Here is a 20,085-nt window from a genome sequence, read left to right as displayed (position 1 = left end):
TTCAATCTTCAATTTTACTTTGTTTCAATCCCCCTTAAATCCTTTGCATCTGTCTCTTTATATTATCTTTTAGACTGCCTTGTGTTTCTTTTATATCTGGTCTTAATGCCTTTTACGTCTTATGCAAAGCCTTGTTGTTGAAAGGTCCTAATAAATGTGCCTTGCCTTTGTCCTTGCATGACTGTTAACTCTGGTACCGCCCTCCCCCTTACCTCTGACGAGTAAATACTACCTTCATCACAAACATTAAAAGATAATCAATAAATATTCTCTTTCGTCCACTTGCACCAAAAGACCCAGCTGAACCTGCTGCTGGAGAAGCTTCGCAGTACTGTGAGTATTATGTCAGGACATGACAGTTTCTGGAAAACGTTTTTTCTTTGCTTCCCTGCTCAGAATTGATAAGCACTTATGAATCTTTGTGTACTTAGGGCTCAAGTTTCATCCGCTGCGTAAAACCCAACCTGAAGATGGTCAGCCATAAGTTTGAAGGAGCTCTGATTCTCTCACAGCTGCAGTGCTCAGGTAGGACCAACAACAATATGAACAACATGTACTGTAGAATATAAAAAAGATTATACTTTATAATTTATCATTTTAAGGATGAGTATACTATAGTATACTAGTATATAGTATACTATATACTAGTATACTAATATATATCTACTGTGTATTCATTGAAGAGAGGAGATGGACAACAGTACTGAAACATCTTATGACATATATATGGATAAGACATACCCAAGAACTTCAGAGTTTGAACTAAATATTGGATTTTTCTTCAGAAAGGAAAGACTCAGGTCTTTAAGGAATGCAGGATTTGTACATTTACATTTCCCAAAAACTGCAGTTACACTATATTTCAGTGCATTTTGTCATTTTGCACCATACAGTGTTTCATTATCACATTAGATCATTTGGATGTTTTTCTAAATGTTACACCTTCACTTGGGGCATGGACCAGGATGGAAGTGGAAGTATAGTATTTGCTTCCTGTTGCTTTAAATGAAAATTGTAAAACAGTGCTAAATGATGTATTTTGACTCCAATGCATACTGCTACTGTAACTGAAGTTCAAATAAATCCTGCAACAGCCTTTGCGATTACATTAAAGTAACATTCTTCAGGGCGTCACGGTAGCTCAACCGGTAGCACAGGCTGAGTCCTTGCCACAGCGGCCACTGGTTCGAGTCTGACCTCTGGCAATTTGCTGTATGTCGTTCCCCTTCTCTCTCTCTCCCCTTTCACAATCTGCACTTCACTATCATAAAGGCATGAAAAGCCCAAAATATAAACATTCTTCCCATCTCATGTAGATATGGAACTATTTTCACTTGCACGAACACAAAACACACGCACATTAGACATTGATGAGGTACTTTTCAGGGATGAAACAGAATAGTGGGTTCTGTATCTAACAGATTTCCATTTGCTTGCATTCAAGGTCATAATGTTCCTTTGATACTGTCAGTAGTGCACAATCCTGTTTTTGTGTGTTTTTCTTGATTAGGAATGGTGTCGGTGTTGGACCTCATGCAGGGGGGTTTCCCCTCCAGAGCCCCCTTCCATGAGCTCTACAACATGTACAAACAGTATATGCCTGAAAAACTCACACGCCTGAATCCACGACTCTTCTGCAAGGTGGGATTGCACACATTGAATAGTTTTCACAAAATTAACTGTTGGTTTTAGATAATTATTGTTATAATCTGTTTCAAATAAAGCATAATTAGTGGTGCGACAAAAAAAGCCTAAATGACCCTTTTGGGAAATGATTTCCTAACATAAACAGCTTAGCGCCCTACATTCTTTCCACATTTAAAATATCTCAGTGTGACTTAATGTGGATGTGTGTTTCTGTAGGCTTTGTTCAAAGCTCTTGGACTAAATGACAATGACTTCAAGTTTGGATTGACCAGAGTGTTCTTCCGCCCCGGAAAGGTACAGAGAAGTCGACAGAATTGATGATGCATTAATGTATCAGGTCATTCTGCAGACCTGCTACACTATAAATATGTATGCCAAATGTGCTGAATTTGTATTTCTGTATTTGTGTCTTGTGTGCGTGCATCAGTTTGCGGAGTTTGACCAGATCATGAAGTCTGATCCAGACCACCTCGCAGAGCTACTGAAGAAAGTCAACCAGTGGTTGCTGTGCAGCCTCTGGAAGAAGGTCCAGTGGTGCAGCCTGTCTGTCATCAAACGTGGGTTAAATCTTCCGAACAGAACTTGTGATGTGCAACTCAAGCAGCACTATCCACAGTTTAGTTTAGGAATGATTTAGATTTTCCTTGTGTTTTATCATTTCTCTAACGGTCAAACTTTCGTGTGTCTTAGTTCGTTTTGGACCATTTTCCACACCTTGTGGTGGACATTGAAGAAAATATGTAATCATATTTAACATTGTCTTCATCTGGGTTTTGCACTATACAATGTGATGCACTATTTGTGTGTCTGCCATCATAGAGAGGGGACACTAGTAATAACAATCATATTAGTCTCCAGGAAAAAACTGTAAACAAGTAAAAAAAACAATAATTGAATAAAGGCCAGTGGCACAAGTTATTTTTGTTAGTTAAGCTATTTCACTTTCCAGTGGATGATGTATATGATGTGTATTTTATCATTTCCTTATAGTTTATTGTATTGCTCAGATAGCTATATTAAATCATACTTTATGCTTTTCCATTCCTTCCTGAATATTGAAAGCAGCAGCCTCCAGCAATACAGTGGAATGGAATAGAACTCCAATAGCAGTTACTTGAACCATTACACTTTGCCATGTTATTGATTTCCACCATTTAACAAGGTGCCGGCTGGGTTTTTCTTATTTGTGTAAAAGCATCAAATGAAATTGCATTAGAGTTATAGCAGAACGCTGACCACACATTCCCTGCATAAATGACCTGAGGAAATGAATGTCCCTGGTCCAGGTAATTTATTTCCTCCAACACCTCAGCTTATTATCACAGTTTTGTTTATGCGTGCGTGTGTGAGAGCATTTACATGCAATATTCTGCACGACTTGTTTTTGTGCCTAATCAATATGACCCATTATAGCAGTGTATACATAGCTGTTACAATAGCTGTAGTATCATTTGAGCCTTAACTTTTCAGGTACGTTTTTCTCATGCCTTTCTGATATTTATCTTAAAAAATATGATTGTTCTCGCCACCTTCCAACAGTTCGGAACAAGATGAGGTACAGAGCTCTGGCCTGCGTTAAGATTCAGAAGACAGTCCGCATGTGGCTGTGTAAGAGAAAGCATAAGCCACGGTGAGTGTCCTCCTGGTTCTTGTGCACACACACACACACACACGCTCACACACACACACACACACACACACACACACACACACACACACACACACACACACACATTAATGCATTTTACCGTTTGTCTGTGCCCTTTGCTCTCTTCTTTTTTTCTTTCAGTCTGTACTCTCTTGTGCTTTTTATTTATACTGATTCACGCTTGGTGGCTTTTGATGGCTTTCCCATATTGTGCATTTTGGAGTTCAAATCAATCTCGAAAGTCATCTGTGGAGAAATGATGTCTCACTGCACCGCTTTGGGAAATACCGCATGTCTTGCTGTATTGGGTGGTATTTGGAAAAAGGGGCCCTTGTGGAAGCAGCCATGCAGATGATGGGTTTTCAGATATATATTTTTTGATGAATCAGATCTTCATTGTGATTGGCAGTACGTGTACGGATGCATGAGGAAATGTTTTGTACAGGAATGTCCCGATCAAGTCATTTGATATCGAGTAGTTTCCGATACGGAGTCCCAATACTCTACTTCTAGTTTCCTTGATAATACAGCTGCAAAGTTCACACCTCAAGTACATTGAAGTTATTGAAATCTAAGCTTTGGCGTAAATCATGTGTGAGACAGATTACGTAAAAAACAAAGGATCGGATCGGGATCAATATCGATACGATGAGGTAAGAAATGCCTCGATCGGCCCAATACCGAACTTTGAGATCGTGTGGGGACATCCCTAGTTTTATACCAGCATACATGAAAAAAAAAGAAATAACTAAAAGGTGTTAAAGGCCTAAAGCTGCCATGTATTTCAGAGTAAAGCAGAATATGTGGTCAGGATGCAGCTGCGAGGGGAATTTAAAAAACGCTCTATAGTGGACATGCATGGGCGAACACGGAGTGGAAAGATGAACTGAACTGTAATGTAATGTAAAGAGCTATAAAGGACTGCTAGCCTCCACACACACACACCTCCCTCATTTGCATTATAGTCAAGAAACGCAGGATGGGGGGGAATAGGTAAATTAGAACAAGTTTTTGCCAACTTGTTTCAAAACACACTAACAGTCAAGTGTGATTTTATACTGTGTGTTTGATAGTTCAGGTTAGCTTGTCGTCCCAAATCACATTTGATTGGAATACTTTATGTTAAAAATAAAGTCCTCAAAAAGGGTTCAATATAAAGGGTAAGGTCCACTTTAGGGGCGTCTGAAATCATATTACAAGATTCTTCCGGGCATGTTGCAATATTTAAATACGATTACAGGTAAGAAGTATATACAACCTGTTGTTTTTACAACACTGTTGTAAGGGGTTAATCCCCCCCATAATTTGATCCCTGTTGTCACCTCTTTTAAGCAGTTTGAATAGAAAACTCCATATGGTCAAATTTGTTTATGACATGTTGTTTAAGTTTGCATTTTTCACTGTCATAGCATCGATGGTATGGTGAAGGTTCGAAACCTGAAGAAACACATAGAGCGGTTCAACAAGGTGGTGAATGGGTTGAAGGAGGGCAAGCAGGAGATGGCCAAACAGGTTCAGGAGCTGGCTGCCTCCATAGACACTCTGTTAGCAAAGATAAAGGTGAGTCTGTGTTCATGTCCGTCATATAACCCAAGGATCATTGCTCTGGTGATTTTGGAGCTGCTCGTGTTAACAGTTCTTCCAGGTGCTTTGAGCATGATACAGTGTGAGCAATGAAACATTTTGCTGTTCTTCTTTATGTGTTTATTCGGAGAAGACTTTTCAGGCTTTGCTTTGAGCATGAGTTCTCTACATTCACAGCTGTCGCTGCCCAGCTCAACCAGTCTTCTCCTGTTCTACATTATGCCCTTTCCTAAGTGTGCTGTGCCCTTTTCTCATGCTTTCTCTCAGGAATCGATATTTTCAATCCCCTCAGGATAAAAAGAAGAGCTAGGTGAAGAAGAAATCTGCTCCTCTCTAAGAATATAATTTAGAGAGACTGTTTTGCTACATTATCTAACTTGGTTAGTGAAATCCCAGCTCTCCCTGCGCAATAAGCGCCCGTCTTATTGGACCCTGTAGGTACGGCAAATCATCACAAACGCATCACGCTATCTGGGCACTGACTTCCCAGTAATGTTGTTTTTCTTGAAATTTTGTACAATGTAGTTACCTGAATGCTTTCAACAGATACGATTATAGCGCTCATAGGTTCCTCAGGTTTATTCAGCCTCTCCCCCTCCCCTATCTTCCTCTGTTAGCATATTGGAATCCGCATAGTCGACACTCATGGTGTTCTGAGTGCTTAGAAATTGCTCCTGGCATGGCGTCTCTGAATGAATAATGCATGAGAGGCCAATAGCCGTCATTCAGACCTCTATACGTCGGGGACAAGACCTTGTCAGCTTCCCTCCCTGTGTCACTGTTAGAGACTCACTCTAATGAATCTTCACAATGAGGTGACCTCTTCTGCCACCGCTGATTGTCTGACAAGTATAGTGGGGAATTGAACATTGTGGCTGCAGTGTGCAAATGACAGGCACAGTGTCAGTCGGTGTTTTCCTTTGATGCCACACGGTGAGATGGTAACGGTGGAGTGTGAGCAGAGTCAGGCTATAAGTGTCACTTCTCGAAAGATTTTCCCTTACCTGATTGAAAGTAAGCAACATTTAAGCACCTACTTAATATTAATAATGATGTTTAAGGCAACCCATGGCGTTGAACTCCACTGAGGCGTATGGCTCAGAATTGATAGGTTAAATGAAAAAAGGGTATGTTATTCATTTTGTGGCCATGACCTGCCATTGTGATCTTCTTCTTGACCCACAGGCCACAGTGATGAACTGGAAAGAGATTGACACAGAGTACCAGGGGCTGGTGAAACGCTCAGAGCAGCTGCTCTCCTCAATGCAAAAGAAGAAGCAGGAGGAGGAAGAGAGCGACAGGCTGAAACACATCGAGGAGGAGATGGACAAAGACAAGAAGAGCAGGGAGAAAGAAGAGCAACGACGCAAACAGGAGGAAGACGACAGAAGACTGTAAGTGATGGCGGAGGGGGAGGAGGAGTATCAGTAGAGATTTGAATAAATGCAATTGTAAAAGTTTGAAACTGTAAGTTGTCTGTCAGTCTTAGCAAAGATTTCTTCTCTCTAAACATTTTAGCAAATCGGAGATGGAGCTGAAGAGGAAGAAGGAGGAGGAGGATAGAAAAAAGAGAGACGAGGAAGAGAAAGTAATACAGGTTTGGACCAGACTAAAATGTTATATTTTTATATTGTTTTCTACTGTTGCACTTCTGCTAAAAAAAAATTGAAAGACGACGACATGAAAATAAAGACACGTCTTTTAAAACGCTCTACTGCGGGTAGATATAATTTATTTTTTGGTGCACATGTTTATGAACTCATGGCTCCCTGCAGTCTCTCTTCTAAGCTTTATGTTTACTCCAAATGAAGTAACTCTTACACCCCTGCAGCGACTGAATGCTCATACCCTGCCATTATAATCACATTTAAGATGGCCTCCTAGACTTAATCCTAATCCAAGACTGAGCTACGTATACCTCCATCGAGTCCGTCTCTACAGTATAATGTGCAGTATTGTTTGTGTTCAAATGAACCCTGTCACTGAATTATTACGGTTTCTCCTCATATTCTCAGGTTAAAAACTAAAAATGAACCGATGGATATAAAGTGGGTTCCCCACAGAAACTACAGATTGGGTTTGAAAATCATTTCAGTTCAACCTATTTATTTTTTATTAAAATAACTCAAGCTGAAACATTACAGTGATGAACACATTAATGCATCAATAATTATAATCCAATAATATAACACATATTATTATGAAATGGAAAGAAAGAAAGATGGGGAAAGGAAAGGAGAGACCCTGCCCGGAGGAAGCCCGAGGCCCCCGTCTGGAGCCAGGCCCAGAGGGAGGGCCCGACAGCGAGCGCCTGGTGGCCGGGTTTGCCACGGAGCCCAGTCGGGCACAGCCCGAAGAAGCTATGTGGTGCCTCCCATCCATCCATCCTGTGGGCCCACCACTCATGGGAAAAACCGCTGGGGTCGGGTGCGCTGTCACACGGGTGGCAGTGATGGTCAGGGACCTCGACGGACCAGACCCGGGCAGCAGAGGCTGGCTCTGGCGACGTGGAACATCACCTCTCTGTGGGGGAAGGAGCCGGAACTAGTGCGGGAGGTGGATCGCTACCAGTTGGATCTGGTGGGGCTTACCTCCACGCACAGTCTTGGCTCTGGAACCGTACTCCTGGATGGGGGTTGGACTCTATTCTTCTCCGAGTTGCCCAAGGTGTGAGGCGTCGGGCCGGGGTGGGGATACTCACTAGCCCCCGGCTGAGCGCCGCTATGTTGGAGTTTACCCCGGTGGACGAGAGGGTCGCCCCCCTACGCCTTCGGGTTATGGGGGGGAAAACTCTGACTGTTGTTTGTGCCTATGCCCCAAACCGCAGTTCTGAGTATTCGGCCTTCTTGGAGACCCTGAATGGAGCCCTGCAGGGGGCTCCAGTAGGGGACTCCGTAGTCTTGCTGGGAGACTTCAACGCACATGTGGGAAACGATGGAGACACCTGGAGAGGCGTGATTGGGAGGAAGGGCCTCCCTGATCTAAACCCGAACGGTCGTTTGTTGTTGGACTTCTGTGCTAGTCATGGAATGGCCATAACAAACACCATGTTCGAACATAAGGATGCTCATAAGTGCACGTGGTACCAGAGCACCCTAGGCCAAAGGTCAATGATCGATTTTGTAATCGTATCATCTGAGCGCGGGTGAACTGGGAATGTCTGGAGGAAGCCCTTGTCCTGGGGATCTTTAACTCACACCTCCGGCGGAGCTTTTCAGCCATCCCTGTGGAGTTTGGGGGCATTGAACCTGAGTGGGCGATGTTCAAAACCTCTATTGCTGAAGCTGCGGTGATGAGCTGTGGTCTCAAGGTCTTAGGTGCCTCAAGGGGCGGTAACCCTCGAACACCGTGGTGGACCCCGGTGGTCAGGGAAGCCGTCCGACTGAAGAAGGAGTCCTTCCGGGTTATGTTATCCGGGAGGACTCCGGAAACAGTTGCAGGGTATCGAAGGACTAGAAGGGCGGCAGCTTCTGCCGTGTCAGAGGTAAAGCAGCGGGTGTGGGAGAAGTTCGGAGAAGCTATGGAGAAGACTTTCGGTCGGCACCAAGGTGCTTCTGGAAAACCATCCGGCACCTCAGGAGGGAGGAAGCGAGGAACCATCCAAACTGTGTACAGCAAGGGTGGGACCCTGCTGACTTCAACTGAGAAGGTTATTGGCCAGGTGGAAGGAGCACTTTGAGGAACTCCTGAATCCGACTAACATGCCCTCTATGGTAGAGGCAGAGCTGGAAGCTGATGGGGGATCATCGTCAATTTCCCTGATGGAAGTCACTGAGGTAGTCAAACAACTCCACAGTGGCAAAGCCGCAGGGGTTGATGAGATCCGTCCAGAAATGCTGAAGGCTTTGGGTGTTGAGGGGCTGTCTTGGTTGACATGCCTCGTCAACATTGCGTGGAAGTCTGGGACAGTGCCTAGGGGTTGACAGACCGGGGTGGTGGTTCCCCTATTTAAAAAGGGGGACCAGAGAGTGTGTGCCAACTACAGGGGTATCACACTTCTCAGCCTCCCTGGTAAAGTCTACTCCAAGGTACTGGAAAGGAGGGTTCGGCCTGTAGTCGAACCTCTGATTCAAGAGGAACAATGAGGATTCCGTCCTGGTCGTGGAACAACAGACCAACTCTTTACTCTTGCAAGGATCCTGGAGGGGGCCTGGGAGTACGCCCATCCGGTCTACATGTGTTTTGTGGATCTGGAGAAGGCGTATGACTCCCTCGGTTGATACTGTGGGAGGTGCTGCGGGAGTATGGGGTGAGGGGGTCCCTTTTGAGGGCCATCCAATCCCTGTACGCCCAAAGTGAGAGTTGTGTCCGGATACTCGGCAGTAAGTCGGACTCGTTTCCAGTGAATGTTGGCCTCCGCCAGGGCTGCGCTTTATCACCAATCCTGTTCGGGATTTTCATGGATAGGATATCGAGGCGTAGTCGTGGAGGAGAGGGGTTGCAGTTTGGTGACCTGAGGATCTCATCGCTGCTCTTTGCAGATGATGTGGTCCTGATGGCGTCATCGGTCTGTGACCTTCAGCAGTCACTGGATCGGTTCGCAGCCAAGTGTGCAGCGGTTGGGATGAGGATCAGCACCTCTAAATCTGAGGCCATGGCTCTCAGCAGGAAACCGGTGGATTGCCTACTCCGGGTAGGGAATGAGCCATTACCCCAAGTGAAGGAGTTCAAGTACCACGGGGTCTTGTTCGCGAGTGAGGGGATGATGGAGCGAGAGATTGGCCGGAGAATCGGAGCAGCGAGGGCGGTATTACAGTCACTTTACCGCACCGTTGTGACGAAAAGAGAGCTGAGCCAGAAGGCAAAGCTCTCAATATACCGGTCGATCTTCGTTCCTACCCTCACCTATGGTCATGAAGGCTGGGTCATGACCGAAAGAACGAGATCACGGGTACAAACGGCCGAAATGGGTTTTCTCAGACGGGTGGCTGGCGTCTCCCTTAGAGATAGGGTGAGAAGCTCAGCCATCCGTGAAAGACTCGGAGTAGAGCCGCTGCTCCTTTACGTTGAAAGGAGCCAGTTGAGGTGGTTCGGGCATCTAGTAAGGATGCCACCTGGGCGCCTCCCTAGAGGGGGTGTTCCAGGCACGTCCAGCTGGGAGGAGACCCCGAGGAAGACCCAGGACTCGGTGGAGAGATTATATCTCCTCACTGGCCTGGGAATGCCTCAGGATCCCCCAGTCGGAGCTGGAGGATGTGGCCCGGAGAAGGGAAGATTGGGGTTCCTTACTGGAGCTGCTGCCCCCGCGACCCAATCCCGGATAAGCGGTAGACGATGGATGGATGGATGGATGGATGTATGGATGGATGGATGGATATTCTGAAATGGGCCTAATATGCAGAACGAGTACTTTTCCCCTTTGGACTTTAATGTTATGCTAATACTTGTATACATTTACTCAAGTAACGTTTTGAATGCAGGGCTTTTACTTAAGGGAAAGATTCGTCACCTCTGAATATTTTAAGCTATGTTATAGGAAAGTCAATCTCGGAAGTCAAACATGGTCTGCGATTTTCCATAATAATTTTGAAAACACAAACAGTGTTCAAAACAGTCCCTTCCTGTGACAGCATACCATTAACTTAACCTTAAAGCACATTTCATACTAACCTCACAAATGACCCATGGCTGCTAAGACTGTAGTATAAAGTATGTGCGTGTTGTAGTTAATAGGCAGGAGGAAGCAGGTTGGTGTGTTTCCCCTCAGTGGCAGACTCTGCCTGCTCTGAGTGAAACACTCATTTGGTCTCCCACAGCAACAGCTGGGTCGTGACATTGGTCGAATTCCCAGTGGCTCGCTTGCAGGCTCTTGATTGATGATTTCACTTCCTGCTGAGTTTCTCCTAACTAAGCTACGGTTCTGCTATTCCTGTGTTTTATTATCTCATGCCTCTTACTCTCATCTACACTTTGTCACCTTTATCTATCTCTGTACTCACTCACATTTCATTTGTCACTTTTTTGTGTAATTGCCATCAATTTCTTTCCTTTCTTTCCTGGTCTTATCACACACACACACACACACACACACACACACACACACACACACACACACACACACACACACACACACACACACCACACACACACACACACACACGCACACACACCTGTTTCTCTTAAATTTTGCCATTATGTGTCACCTTTCCCAACCATCCATTCATCCATCTGCTACACACCTTCTGTACATCTAACGCCGTCGTTATTCACACAAGGCCAGTTGGACATTTGCATGCAGTCATCTTTCCCCCCCTTTCTAGTAGTTAGACAGTTGACACCTGGCTGTCATAAACCATATGTCTCAGGAAACTGTCTGAAAAGTGTGTTTATCCACTGCTCCAAGGCTCAAAGCTGCAGCAGTAAACTTTCTAAGGGTGACTGCTGTGACTCTAATGACTTTTTACTCTGTGTTCTTTGCTATTTTCTGCTGTGTCCAAGGTTAGTCCGGCACTGTCGTGCTCCCTTTAAATGTTGTATCAACCTAACCTTATTTATCCATCCAGTCTTCAACTCTGCGGTATTCTTTTTCTTAAAGGGAAGCTCACTCAATTGAAGACTTCCAATGTAGCCTCTTATCCCTAAAATCAAATAACTGTAACAAATATTTCTGAACATGAACAACTTTTGCAACTTTTAGATCTGTTTCAATGTGTTTTTTTTCCCAGGATCCTCTTGTCAATGCACCTTATATTGTTTACATTTTTTGGAAAAGATGGTCAAATTCACTGGGAGAGATGGTGGTGATTTGGGGGTTTTGCATAAACTTTGTGTAATATAGTCAGAGCCATTTTGAGCAGAATGCAAGGGTGTCTATAAAATCTGCTTCACTAGCTATTAAGCAGCTCAACTTTCATACTGAGGCTATCACAATGTTAAGTATTGGTTCTCTTGCTTCACCCTGGTCATATAGCCCAGCTGCTGATTGGGCCATGTATGAATAATATATTATAAACTGGAGAGGCATTCATATTTAAGCTCCTCGGAGAAAAAGTATCCATTGTGGACTTCATTAGTGCCTTTCTTTAAAGGAGGTAGGAGATTAATGTATTTTAGATACACACACACACACACACACACACACACACACACACACACACACACACACACACACACACACGTGTACAAAAAATACATTACTCTCCTACCTCCTTTAAAGAAAGGCACTGTGTGTGTGTGTGTGTGTGTGTGTGTGTGTGTGTGTGTGTGTGTGTGTGTGTGTGTGTAATCTCAGAGCCTATTGGCTATACATTTGTTCTATTTAGAGATATTTATGTTCTATAAAAGAGAACATTTAAAAAGACATGGGATTTGAATCTGGGTCAAACTTATACAAAATGTTCCTACTGATTGTTTGTCTGTTGTTTTCCCAGTCTAGACCAATGTCCACTAAAGCTTCATTAGCAGCTCTACAACCTGGATAAATATGTCTAATCAGGATTGGGCACACAGCAGAGCTCTAGTTGTTATGAAGGGTCTTGCACACTAGCCAGCATCCGTATTTAGACAGGATCTAGGTTAATGTTGATTTTATAAGGAGCCATTCAAATCTATTGTGTGTTTACAGGCCGAGGTGGAGATTGAGCTGGCTCTGGAGCGTGAGGAGCAGGTCCAGCGCACCACCATAGTGGAGCAGGAGAGAAGAGACAGAGAGTTAGCCATGAGAATCGCTCAGAGTGAGGCAGAGCTCATCACCGAGGAGGGGCAGATGGATGCTAGTCTACGCAGGTATTGTACATGGGAACACAATGCACACCTTTTGATACATGAACAATAACCTTTAACAAAATGTAATTTTCACCTCAGCATGCGTGTGTAACTGCATTTTTCCTGTTGCTGTGTTTTCTCCCAGTGACGATTCTCTTTCAGACCTTCCTATCTCTTCATTCTCAGCCAGAGCCATGTAAGATATCGGCACAGGTTCCTAAACTGCCCAAGTGTACCTAACACCAACAATAATCACTCCCTCGCTGTCTGTCTTACCTCCGTCGCAGTCATACATGTCTCAGATGCCTGAAATAGATGAAGGATTATACCAGCAATGCAAAGCCAATGAAAAGAAATCCTTTGATATGAACAAATCACCTGTCAAATTTAGATGTCTTGTATGTGTTATTTGTATGTGACATGAATCATGAGATATGCCATTTAGAGGATGATTATGTGAGATAATTGCTTTCTCAAAAATGAAGATGGCACTCCAAATCATAAATCAAAGGTGGATTAGAATGTGCCTTATATGATCTTTTTGTTTCTCTGATATTAATTGGCTGTGCATGAGTCTGCAGTGGACAACGCTTGCATGCGTCCTCTGCAGTGCTGGTGCACAGAACAAGCTTGTGAGCTTGACTGTTTATGTGCTTCCGCTGACTCATACATTGAGTTGTTAGTCATTAGTTAGGTGTTTATGTCCTCTGGATACATGTTTTATAACTTGCTTTATATCTGTCTGATAATTACGTAAGCAGTTTTAATGTAGGTCTTAACTCGCTCACCTCCTAGCTTAAATCTTATTAACTATATCAGCTTTTAATTGCCAGGTGTTACTTGTCTTTGTCTTAGCTACTAGTGAAGATTGCTTTTAGTAAATATCTCACCTGCCGAACGTATCCTCATACAACGCCTTGTATGACGTCTTGTCCTAACCCTAACCCTAACCCTAACCCTAACCCTAACCCTAACCCTGCCGCTAGTTAAGCATGTTAGCTGCGTAACAAAAGTATGTTCCAATAAGTCAACGCTGACTTTTGGTCTCACACGGGACACAAACAACGGTGTCCTGGGTGAAAGTGTTCCTTGGACTTTGTTGCTCTTAAAATATATACTATGTCACATGACTTCTTTAGAGGAAAACCTGCACATCCCGGCTCACAATTACGTGAGTTACTCGATTGCGTGGGTTATTACACGAATTATAGTGCATTGCTTTATCGTAGGTATAAATAGGAACAGTGATTGAGAACTGCTTGACTCAAATGGTTCCCATAGTTACCTACCATGGGAACAAATGTACCTTGCACACTAGCTGTGTTGGAAAATCACTCCTATGTTCATCCACCATTCCCTATACAGGGAGCACACAAAGTGCACAATGTACTGATTAAAGAGTGATTTTAAACGCAGCCATTGATTCTCATCCAAACACAGTTTATAAACCCTCTTCACACTGTGTAAGTGGGAGTGAATTCCCTTAACCCCACTCTGTGTTTAAAGCCAGGAGAAGTTCTCTCAAGGCCTGCATGGGTCTGATCTGCAGACCCGGTGAGCACAAAATTACATTTGATCCAAAAGCCTGTAATCTTATCAGTGTTGGCTCGGGCATCAAGGTGCAATGGTGCAAGTCTCCTACTGTGAGTCAGCTGACCCCTGGAAACCAAAAGGAGATGTGTTGCAAGAAAGAAGCTCCAAAGGTCACGTGTGTCACATGTGCACACCACTGAGCTTTAACCGCATTAAAGCCTGCGTGCAGTGGTACATATTGGCTGGCATTGTTGGCGTAGTAGCTAGAGGACCACCTCCCTTCCTCTACAATCATCCATTTACTGTTCACCCGCTGCCAAAAGCAAAGCCCTGGGCATCGCTTCATTTCCACATCTTCTTTCTTTGGCTGCAGCGAAAAGTAAAAACTCCAGCCGTTCAATCACAATCACACTCTGGCACGTCTCAGGCAGACTGACGATGATCCTGAATCATGCTTCCAGTCAGTATGAATTATAAATAGTAATGGTAATCTGGCTGATGATTCGTTGATCAGTAATCCTCTTCTCTGAGATATTAGCAGCTATGCCGACTGTAAATAGAGGAGGTAAATCCTTCGCATTATTGAATTAGCAGCCTCAACTCAGCGGGGAAGCTGGACACGGCTGACATGAGCTTAGACTTGCTGCAGCAGTAACATAAGTAGTTGAAACTCTGCAGCACTAGTTTGATTCACGCATCATTTCACCTTTTATTCTTCAGTAAAATGTCTCATTCCTGTTCAAATAAGCCTGGAAGAAAACACTCAAAATGCCAGAGGATGTAAACCGGCATCTGGCAAGTAACATTAGAAGAGCTTTCCATCGTTTTAATTGGAGTTGAAACAGTAGGCTGCGATGATATGGACAAATTCTGCTCTTCAGCTCCCCTGCTGACCGGCCTCTAATGTGAATTTAATCGGCTGAGACAATGGGGGGGGGGCATGAAAGAAGTTGGGCATCGGTTTTCATTTCTCACTAAGGGCCTTTCCTTTTAATATTCATGTATTTTGTCTGCCATTGAAATTCAACATCGCTCTACGCTTGAAAATGATTACATCCAGGATGATTACGCATCCAATGTTGCTCACTGCGTTTCTGAGGAGCTGTTGCTGCTGTTCTTTCAGAAATTGACACCTCCCTGATTGTGAAACTAAATTATATTCAGCGCTGAAAAATAAAGATCTGTTACTCCCACCCTCTCTCTCTCTCTCTCTCTCTTTCACTTTCACTCTTATTTGTTCCTGGCTACAGGGGTCCTCAAGTGCAGGCAACCAAAGCTGCTGCCGGTGTGAAAAAGTATGACCTCAGCAAGTGGAAGTATGCTGAGCTGCGAGATGTCATCAACACTTCCTGTGGTGAGAAATCCCGAACAGATCAAGGCGGTAGAGCTCTCAGTAAAATGTACGATACAACTGTTTTCCCTCCTTCAAACCAAAAGTATTTACAGTTTTCAGTACCTACAATAAATAGTTCAGCAGCAGCTCATGTTTTGGCACTTTTGCCACCTACATTTTTTGAATAGCCAGAGTGAGTGTAAAAAAGCTGAGGCTGCAGCTGTACAGAGTGTGGACACAAGCCTGAAACATGAACAGAGCGATCTGAGGATGGTCCCACAGCTGCTACGACTCATCAGCATGCGTTTTATTGGAGAGAGGAAATTATCAGCATCACCGCCCTTCCTAGTCATTCCCCGCCAACCCTCTCCTAAATCAGCATGAGAAGCAGATGCCTTTCTGCTTTCATACTTGTCATTGCCTTTATGAATGCCACTGTATACAGTACTCTGATAAGTGTGAGGGACTCTGATATCCCCCTGTGGGATTCCAAGGACATCTGCTTAATTTGTGGAACTCATTTGCTTTGGTGGTTTTCAAAATCGAACTGATTATAGACTTACGTTCACCAAAAGCACTGAGTGTTGGGAAAAATACAGCGTGAGCCCCGAAACTCTTCATTATACTACGTTATATTGTAACTTAAAATGTTGCACGACTCATCTCCAATACATTATGCTTTATTCCCTAAATGTTTCCCACTAGTATTAGAGTTATTTTCCAGTTTCTGTATATACACGATCCATCAATTAGCCGAGTTATGTGGCTTTAAAATCACTACAACATCAAATGATATAAACTATATTACAAGCATCCTTTTAAAATAGTTTAAAGAGTACAATATGTCCTTCTAATAGATCAAATATTGACAAGAAAAGTATAAGTAAATTAAAAGATGTACAACATTAAAACCAGCTTTCTAAAACCTGCGTCATAAACTTGAAGTGTGGGGTTTTTAAATAAATTGGTAGTTAAAGACTGGAAGGTTAAAATTAAAGATGCAATCCTTTCGCATTATGCAAAATATAGAATCCAGGGTTTTTGAAGCATTACCTTTTTTTTTTTTGCTTCAATTTTGACCTTTTGTTCATCTGTAAAGTTCATGGAAGAAGAGATATATGGATTTCTTTTTAAAGCATGTGGAATTGTTCATTTCAAGACATTAATATTATATTTTACTTGAAAAACAAGGGGCAGAGACCAGTCAACATGCTGTGGCATGGAAGTAAATACTTAGGATGATAGTCATACTTGTATTCCGTAAATCTGACCTTGTTGCATTCGTCTGAGCGCTCACTGTTGTCATGTTGTGTGTACAGACATTGAGCTGCTGGCGGCCTGCAGAGAGGAGTTCCACCGCCGTCTGAAGGTCTATCACGCATGGAAGTCCAAGAACAAGAAACGTACTGATGACGGAAGCGATCAGAGGGCTCCTAAATCTGTCACCGACTACGGTTAGTAGAGCCATTGTTCTCCGTATCATCCTCTTGCGCTAAAGTACTTTCATTGAATGCATCACCTGTGGGTAGGAACACAAAGGTGTATATTCACAAACACGGGCACATAAACATACCCTACCTTTCACACATGCACACCTTGCCTCATGAAGTCACAGGTGACAAGTGTTTAGTTTCACCATGTTTGCGTCACTGGCAGGAAATAATGACCTGCACACAAATAACCTGCCCGTGTTTTCTAACATTCAATTAGCCGACGAGACGCCAAGGCCCGGAAATGCAGCTGCTGTCTGTCCGGCTCCGTCAGAAATATTTGTTCTAATTAGCAAGAAACTGCCAGCCATGCCTCGACAGGCTCAATAGCTGCTGGTGTGACAGCTCGCTTTGCTCATTTCAGCCTCAACTCAACCGAGCATGGTCTGTGCCACAAACACACACACGTTATTTAGCTCATTTAAAGCTCACTGGCGCTCGGCATTGCATTTCTTTTTTTTCATCTTTAAAGCAAATGTTAAGTTTGATGTGGGGGATGGGAACTTTAGATTCACTGTTGCTTCTACTTTCACTATATTTACTCGCCTTTCTATTTTGAGACGATAGCTCATGAAAGCCTTACTGGCTGTGCTTTGTTTGCCTTATACTTGGATGCTGTCTTATTATCAAGGCTGTTTCATAACAGAGCTAAAAGATGCTTTACCTGGCTTCTCCATGTGATATTTACTCGCCCATTTGTGATCGTTTTGAAAGCTTTATACTTTGTTTTCTGCCCCACTCACTAGCACTATAAAGTTATTGAAGACCAAATGACAGATGCTTCGTTGTGAATGCTACTCCGGACAACAATCTTCACTTTAAATATAAAATTCATCTTTTAACAATCTCACTCCCATCGCAGCTGAACAAAACCCAGCTCCTCCTATGACGGCGCAGCATCAGGAAGTGGCCATGAACCGCCAGCAGCGATATTTCCGCATTCCTTTCATCCGGCCCGCAGACCAGTACAAAGACCCGCAGAATAAAAAGAAGGGCTGGTGGTACGCCCACTTCGATGGGCCCTGGATAGCCAGACAGATGGAGCTTCACCCAGACAAACAACCAATTGTGTTGGTCGCAGGTGAGTCGGCAGCTTTTTGTGATATTATAACAGAAAGAGCATCTCTGGAACATCCTGGTTATGCATTGCTTTGTATTCAGTCTGAAATTCACCTTTTATTGTTGATCAGAATATCCACCCGATTATTCAGTTAATCATTTAGTCAAAGGTTCTTGACCTTTTTCGCTTGAAACGCCATTAAAATTACAATTCCTTAAAACCAAAAATGTGAGATTACATCAATAAAATAATTGTTCAACACTACTTGATACGCTTCATATACAGGTATTTGGTGATTAAATGGATGACGATACTTGTACACTACACATCAGTAAACCTGTCCTCATTCGTCCACCGCTCAGGGAAAGACGACATGGAGATGTGTGAGCTGAGTCTGGAGGAGACGGGTCTGACCAGGAAGAGGGGGGCCGAGGTCCTGCCCAGGCAGTTTGAAGAAATCTGGGAACGCTGCGATGGAATTCAGTACCTCAAGAAAGCCATCGAGAACAAGCAGGCCCGCCCCACGTACGCCACCGCCATGCTTCAGAGTCTCCTCAAGTGAGCCACAGCAGCGAGATAAGCGTCCTGAAACATGACCCTGATACACAGACTCACAAACATGCACATTCTGGGGCAGCGCGGCGTACCTGCGGTTTGTGGGATGAAAAGAAGTAACCACAGAGAAAGATGCTCCCTATTCAATCTCACTGTAGGCACTCATCTCCTTTTTTTAAATACCGCTATGTTCTTTATTTTCACTTTTTATATCTATATTTTGCAGTGCAGCAGCTTATTGGTGTAGCGTTAGCATTTCAGTCTTTTTCTCCATCTATGCTTGAATGGAATCTCCCACTGTGAGGCCTTAAAATCACTGCATTACACCCAGGAAGTCTTAACTGGTGCGTAGCTCGTCTAGCTGTTAACCTAAAAACCTCAATGGTCTGCAATAGGGACAATACATTATGAGGAGACAAAAAAGCATATGTAGATTTAATAGTGTGGAACAATCTCGTCTTTCAAGTCATACTTTATGGTCTATATTTATATTATATACACATACAGTATATATATATATATTTCTATAATTATGTTATACTGTGTTTCATAATAGATATTTTATTTCTATCTACTACAAGTTTGACACAAAACTAAAAAATAGGACAATCATGTGATAACAAATTCCATAGAATTTACTATTTAAAGTTTAAATCATTTGAAGAAGTGTTGGGTTTATAAGCATCATAGAAATGTCATCTTTTGATCCACCTTTTTATTTTCCTGCTGCGTATTCAACTCTAACTGTTAAAATCCTGGAAAAAGGGAATCTTTTATTTTGTATTGTTCATTTGTTACGCAAGAGGGAAACGTAGAAGTTAGATTCATGTTTGCAGTTTTGTGGGTTTGGGGTTGTTTTGCAGACAATGTGTTTTGTGTGTGTGTGTGTGTGTGTGTGTGTGGGTTATGCGTGTTTATTCATGTAATACTTAATTCAAATCATTACTTGAGTCCTGTCCTGTGTTGGTTTGATCAGGAACATTTAAGACATCTCATTGGACAACCATGCGATACCTTTATTTAGGCTCAGACTTAATTACTGAAAGATTCAGTAGCCGACTGTAACTAATGATTAACTCTCAAAATTAGATCTGGTTGTGAGTTGGCCTTTGCACTGGATTACTCTAGAAAATAAATGTTTGCCCCCATGTTCTTGGTTGCTTTTTCTTGCTAAGCTGCTATAGATAAGTGATAAGTGATAACGAGTTAAATCTGCGGTCAGTGCTCTGGAAATGGATCGGACATCCAGAAGCGAACAAGATTAGCGTGTAGAAAAATTAAACAACAAATGCTAACGTGCAGCTGGTGTCGTCACTGAGCTGAGGTCAAGTGGATTAAAACAGACTTAAGGTTCTCTTTATATTTAAAGTGTTGCTGCCTTTGGTGAATTAACATACAGCAATAGATGATTATAAAAACACTGATGAACCATAAGTACAGTGCCCTCCAGAATTATTGCCACCCCTTTAGTAAAAATGAGCAAAACAGGCTGTAAAACGTCTTTGCCGTTTATCGTCTTGGCCTTTCACTC

The 20,085-nt window shown here is 43.1% G+C and overlaps 1 protein-coding gene across 3 annotated transcripts in view; it reads left to right on the top strand.

Annotated features, from left to right (window-relative positions):
- myo6b (myosin VIb) overlaps nt 1-19,696 on the top strand; it is a 39,843-nt gene extending 20,147 nt beyond the window's left edge. For 2 of the 3 annotated variants that reach the window (XM_029460643.1, XM_029460641.1), the window contains 15 exons: nt 295-333; nt 432-525; nt 1,511-1,641; nt 1,864-1,941; nt 2,075-2,204; nt 3,187-3,277; nt 4,705-4,855; nt 6,065-6,273; nt 6,398-6,476; nt 12,444-12,604; nt 12,729-12,779; nt 15,367-15,470; nt 16,769-16,903; nt 17,802-18,020; nt 18,362-19,696. In XM_029460643.1, coding sequence (XP_029316503.1) covers nt 295-333; nt 432-525; nt 1,511-1,641; nt 1,864-1,941; nt 2,075-2,204; nt 3,187-3,277; nt 4,705-4,855; nt 6,065-6,273; nt 6,398-6,476; nt 12,444-12,604; nt 12,729-12,779; nt 15,367-15,470; nt 16,769-16,903; nt 17,802-18,020; nt 18,362-18,561 — 1,872 coding nt within the window. In that variant the 3' untranslated portion in view covers nt 18,562-19,696. The remainder of the gene's footprint in view (nt 1-294; nt 334-431; nt 526-1,510; nt 1,642-1,863; nt 1,942-2,074; nt 2,205-3,186; nt 3,278-4,704; nt 4,856-6,064; nt 6,274-6,397; nt 6,477-12,443; nt 12,605-12,728; nt 12,780-15,366; nt 15,471-16,768; nt 16,904-17,801; nt 18,021-18,361) is intronic. The other variant, XM_029460642.1, reaches the window with a different exon arrangement.
- Nucleotides 19,697-20,085: the final 389 nt, after the last annotated feature.

Source organism: Cottoperca gobio, chromosome 22 (genome assembly GCF_900634415.1).
Source record: "Cottoperca gobio chromosome 22, fCotGob3.1, whole genome shotgun sequence".
In the NCBI taxonomy this organism is placed as follows: Eukaryota; Metazoa; Chordata; class Actinopteri; order Perciformes; family Bovichtidae; genus Cottoperca; species Cottoperca gobio.
This window is presented reverse-complemented; position numbering and strand designations above follow the sequence as displayed.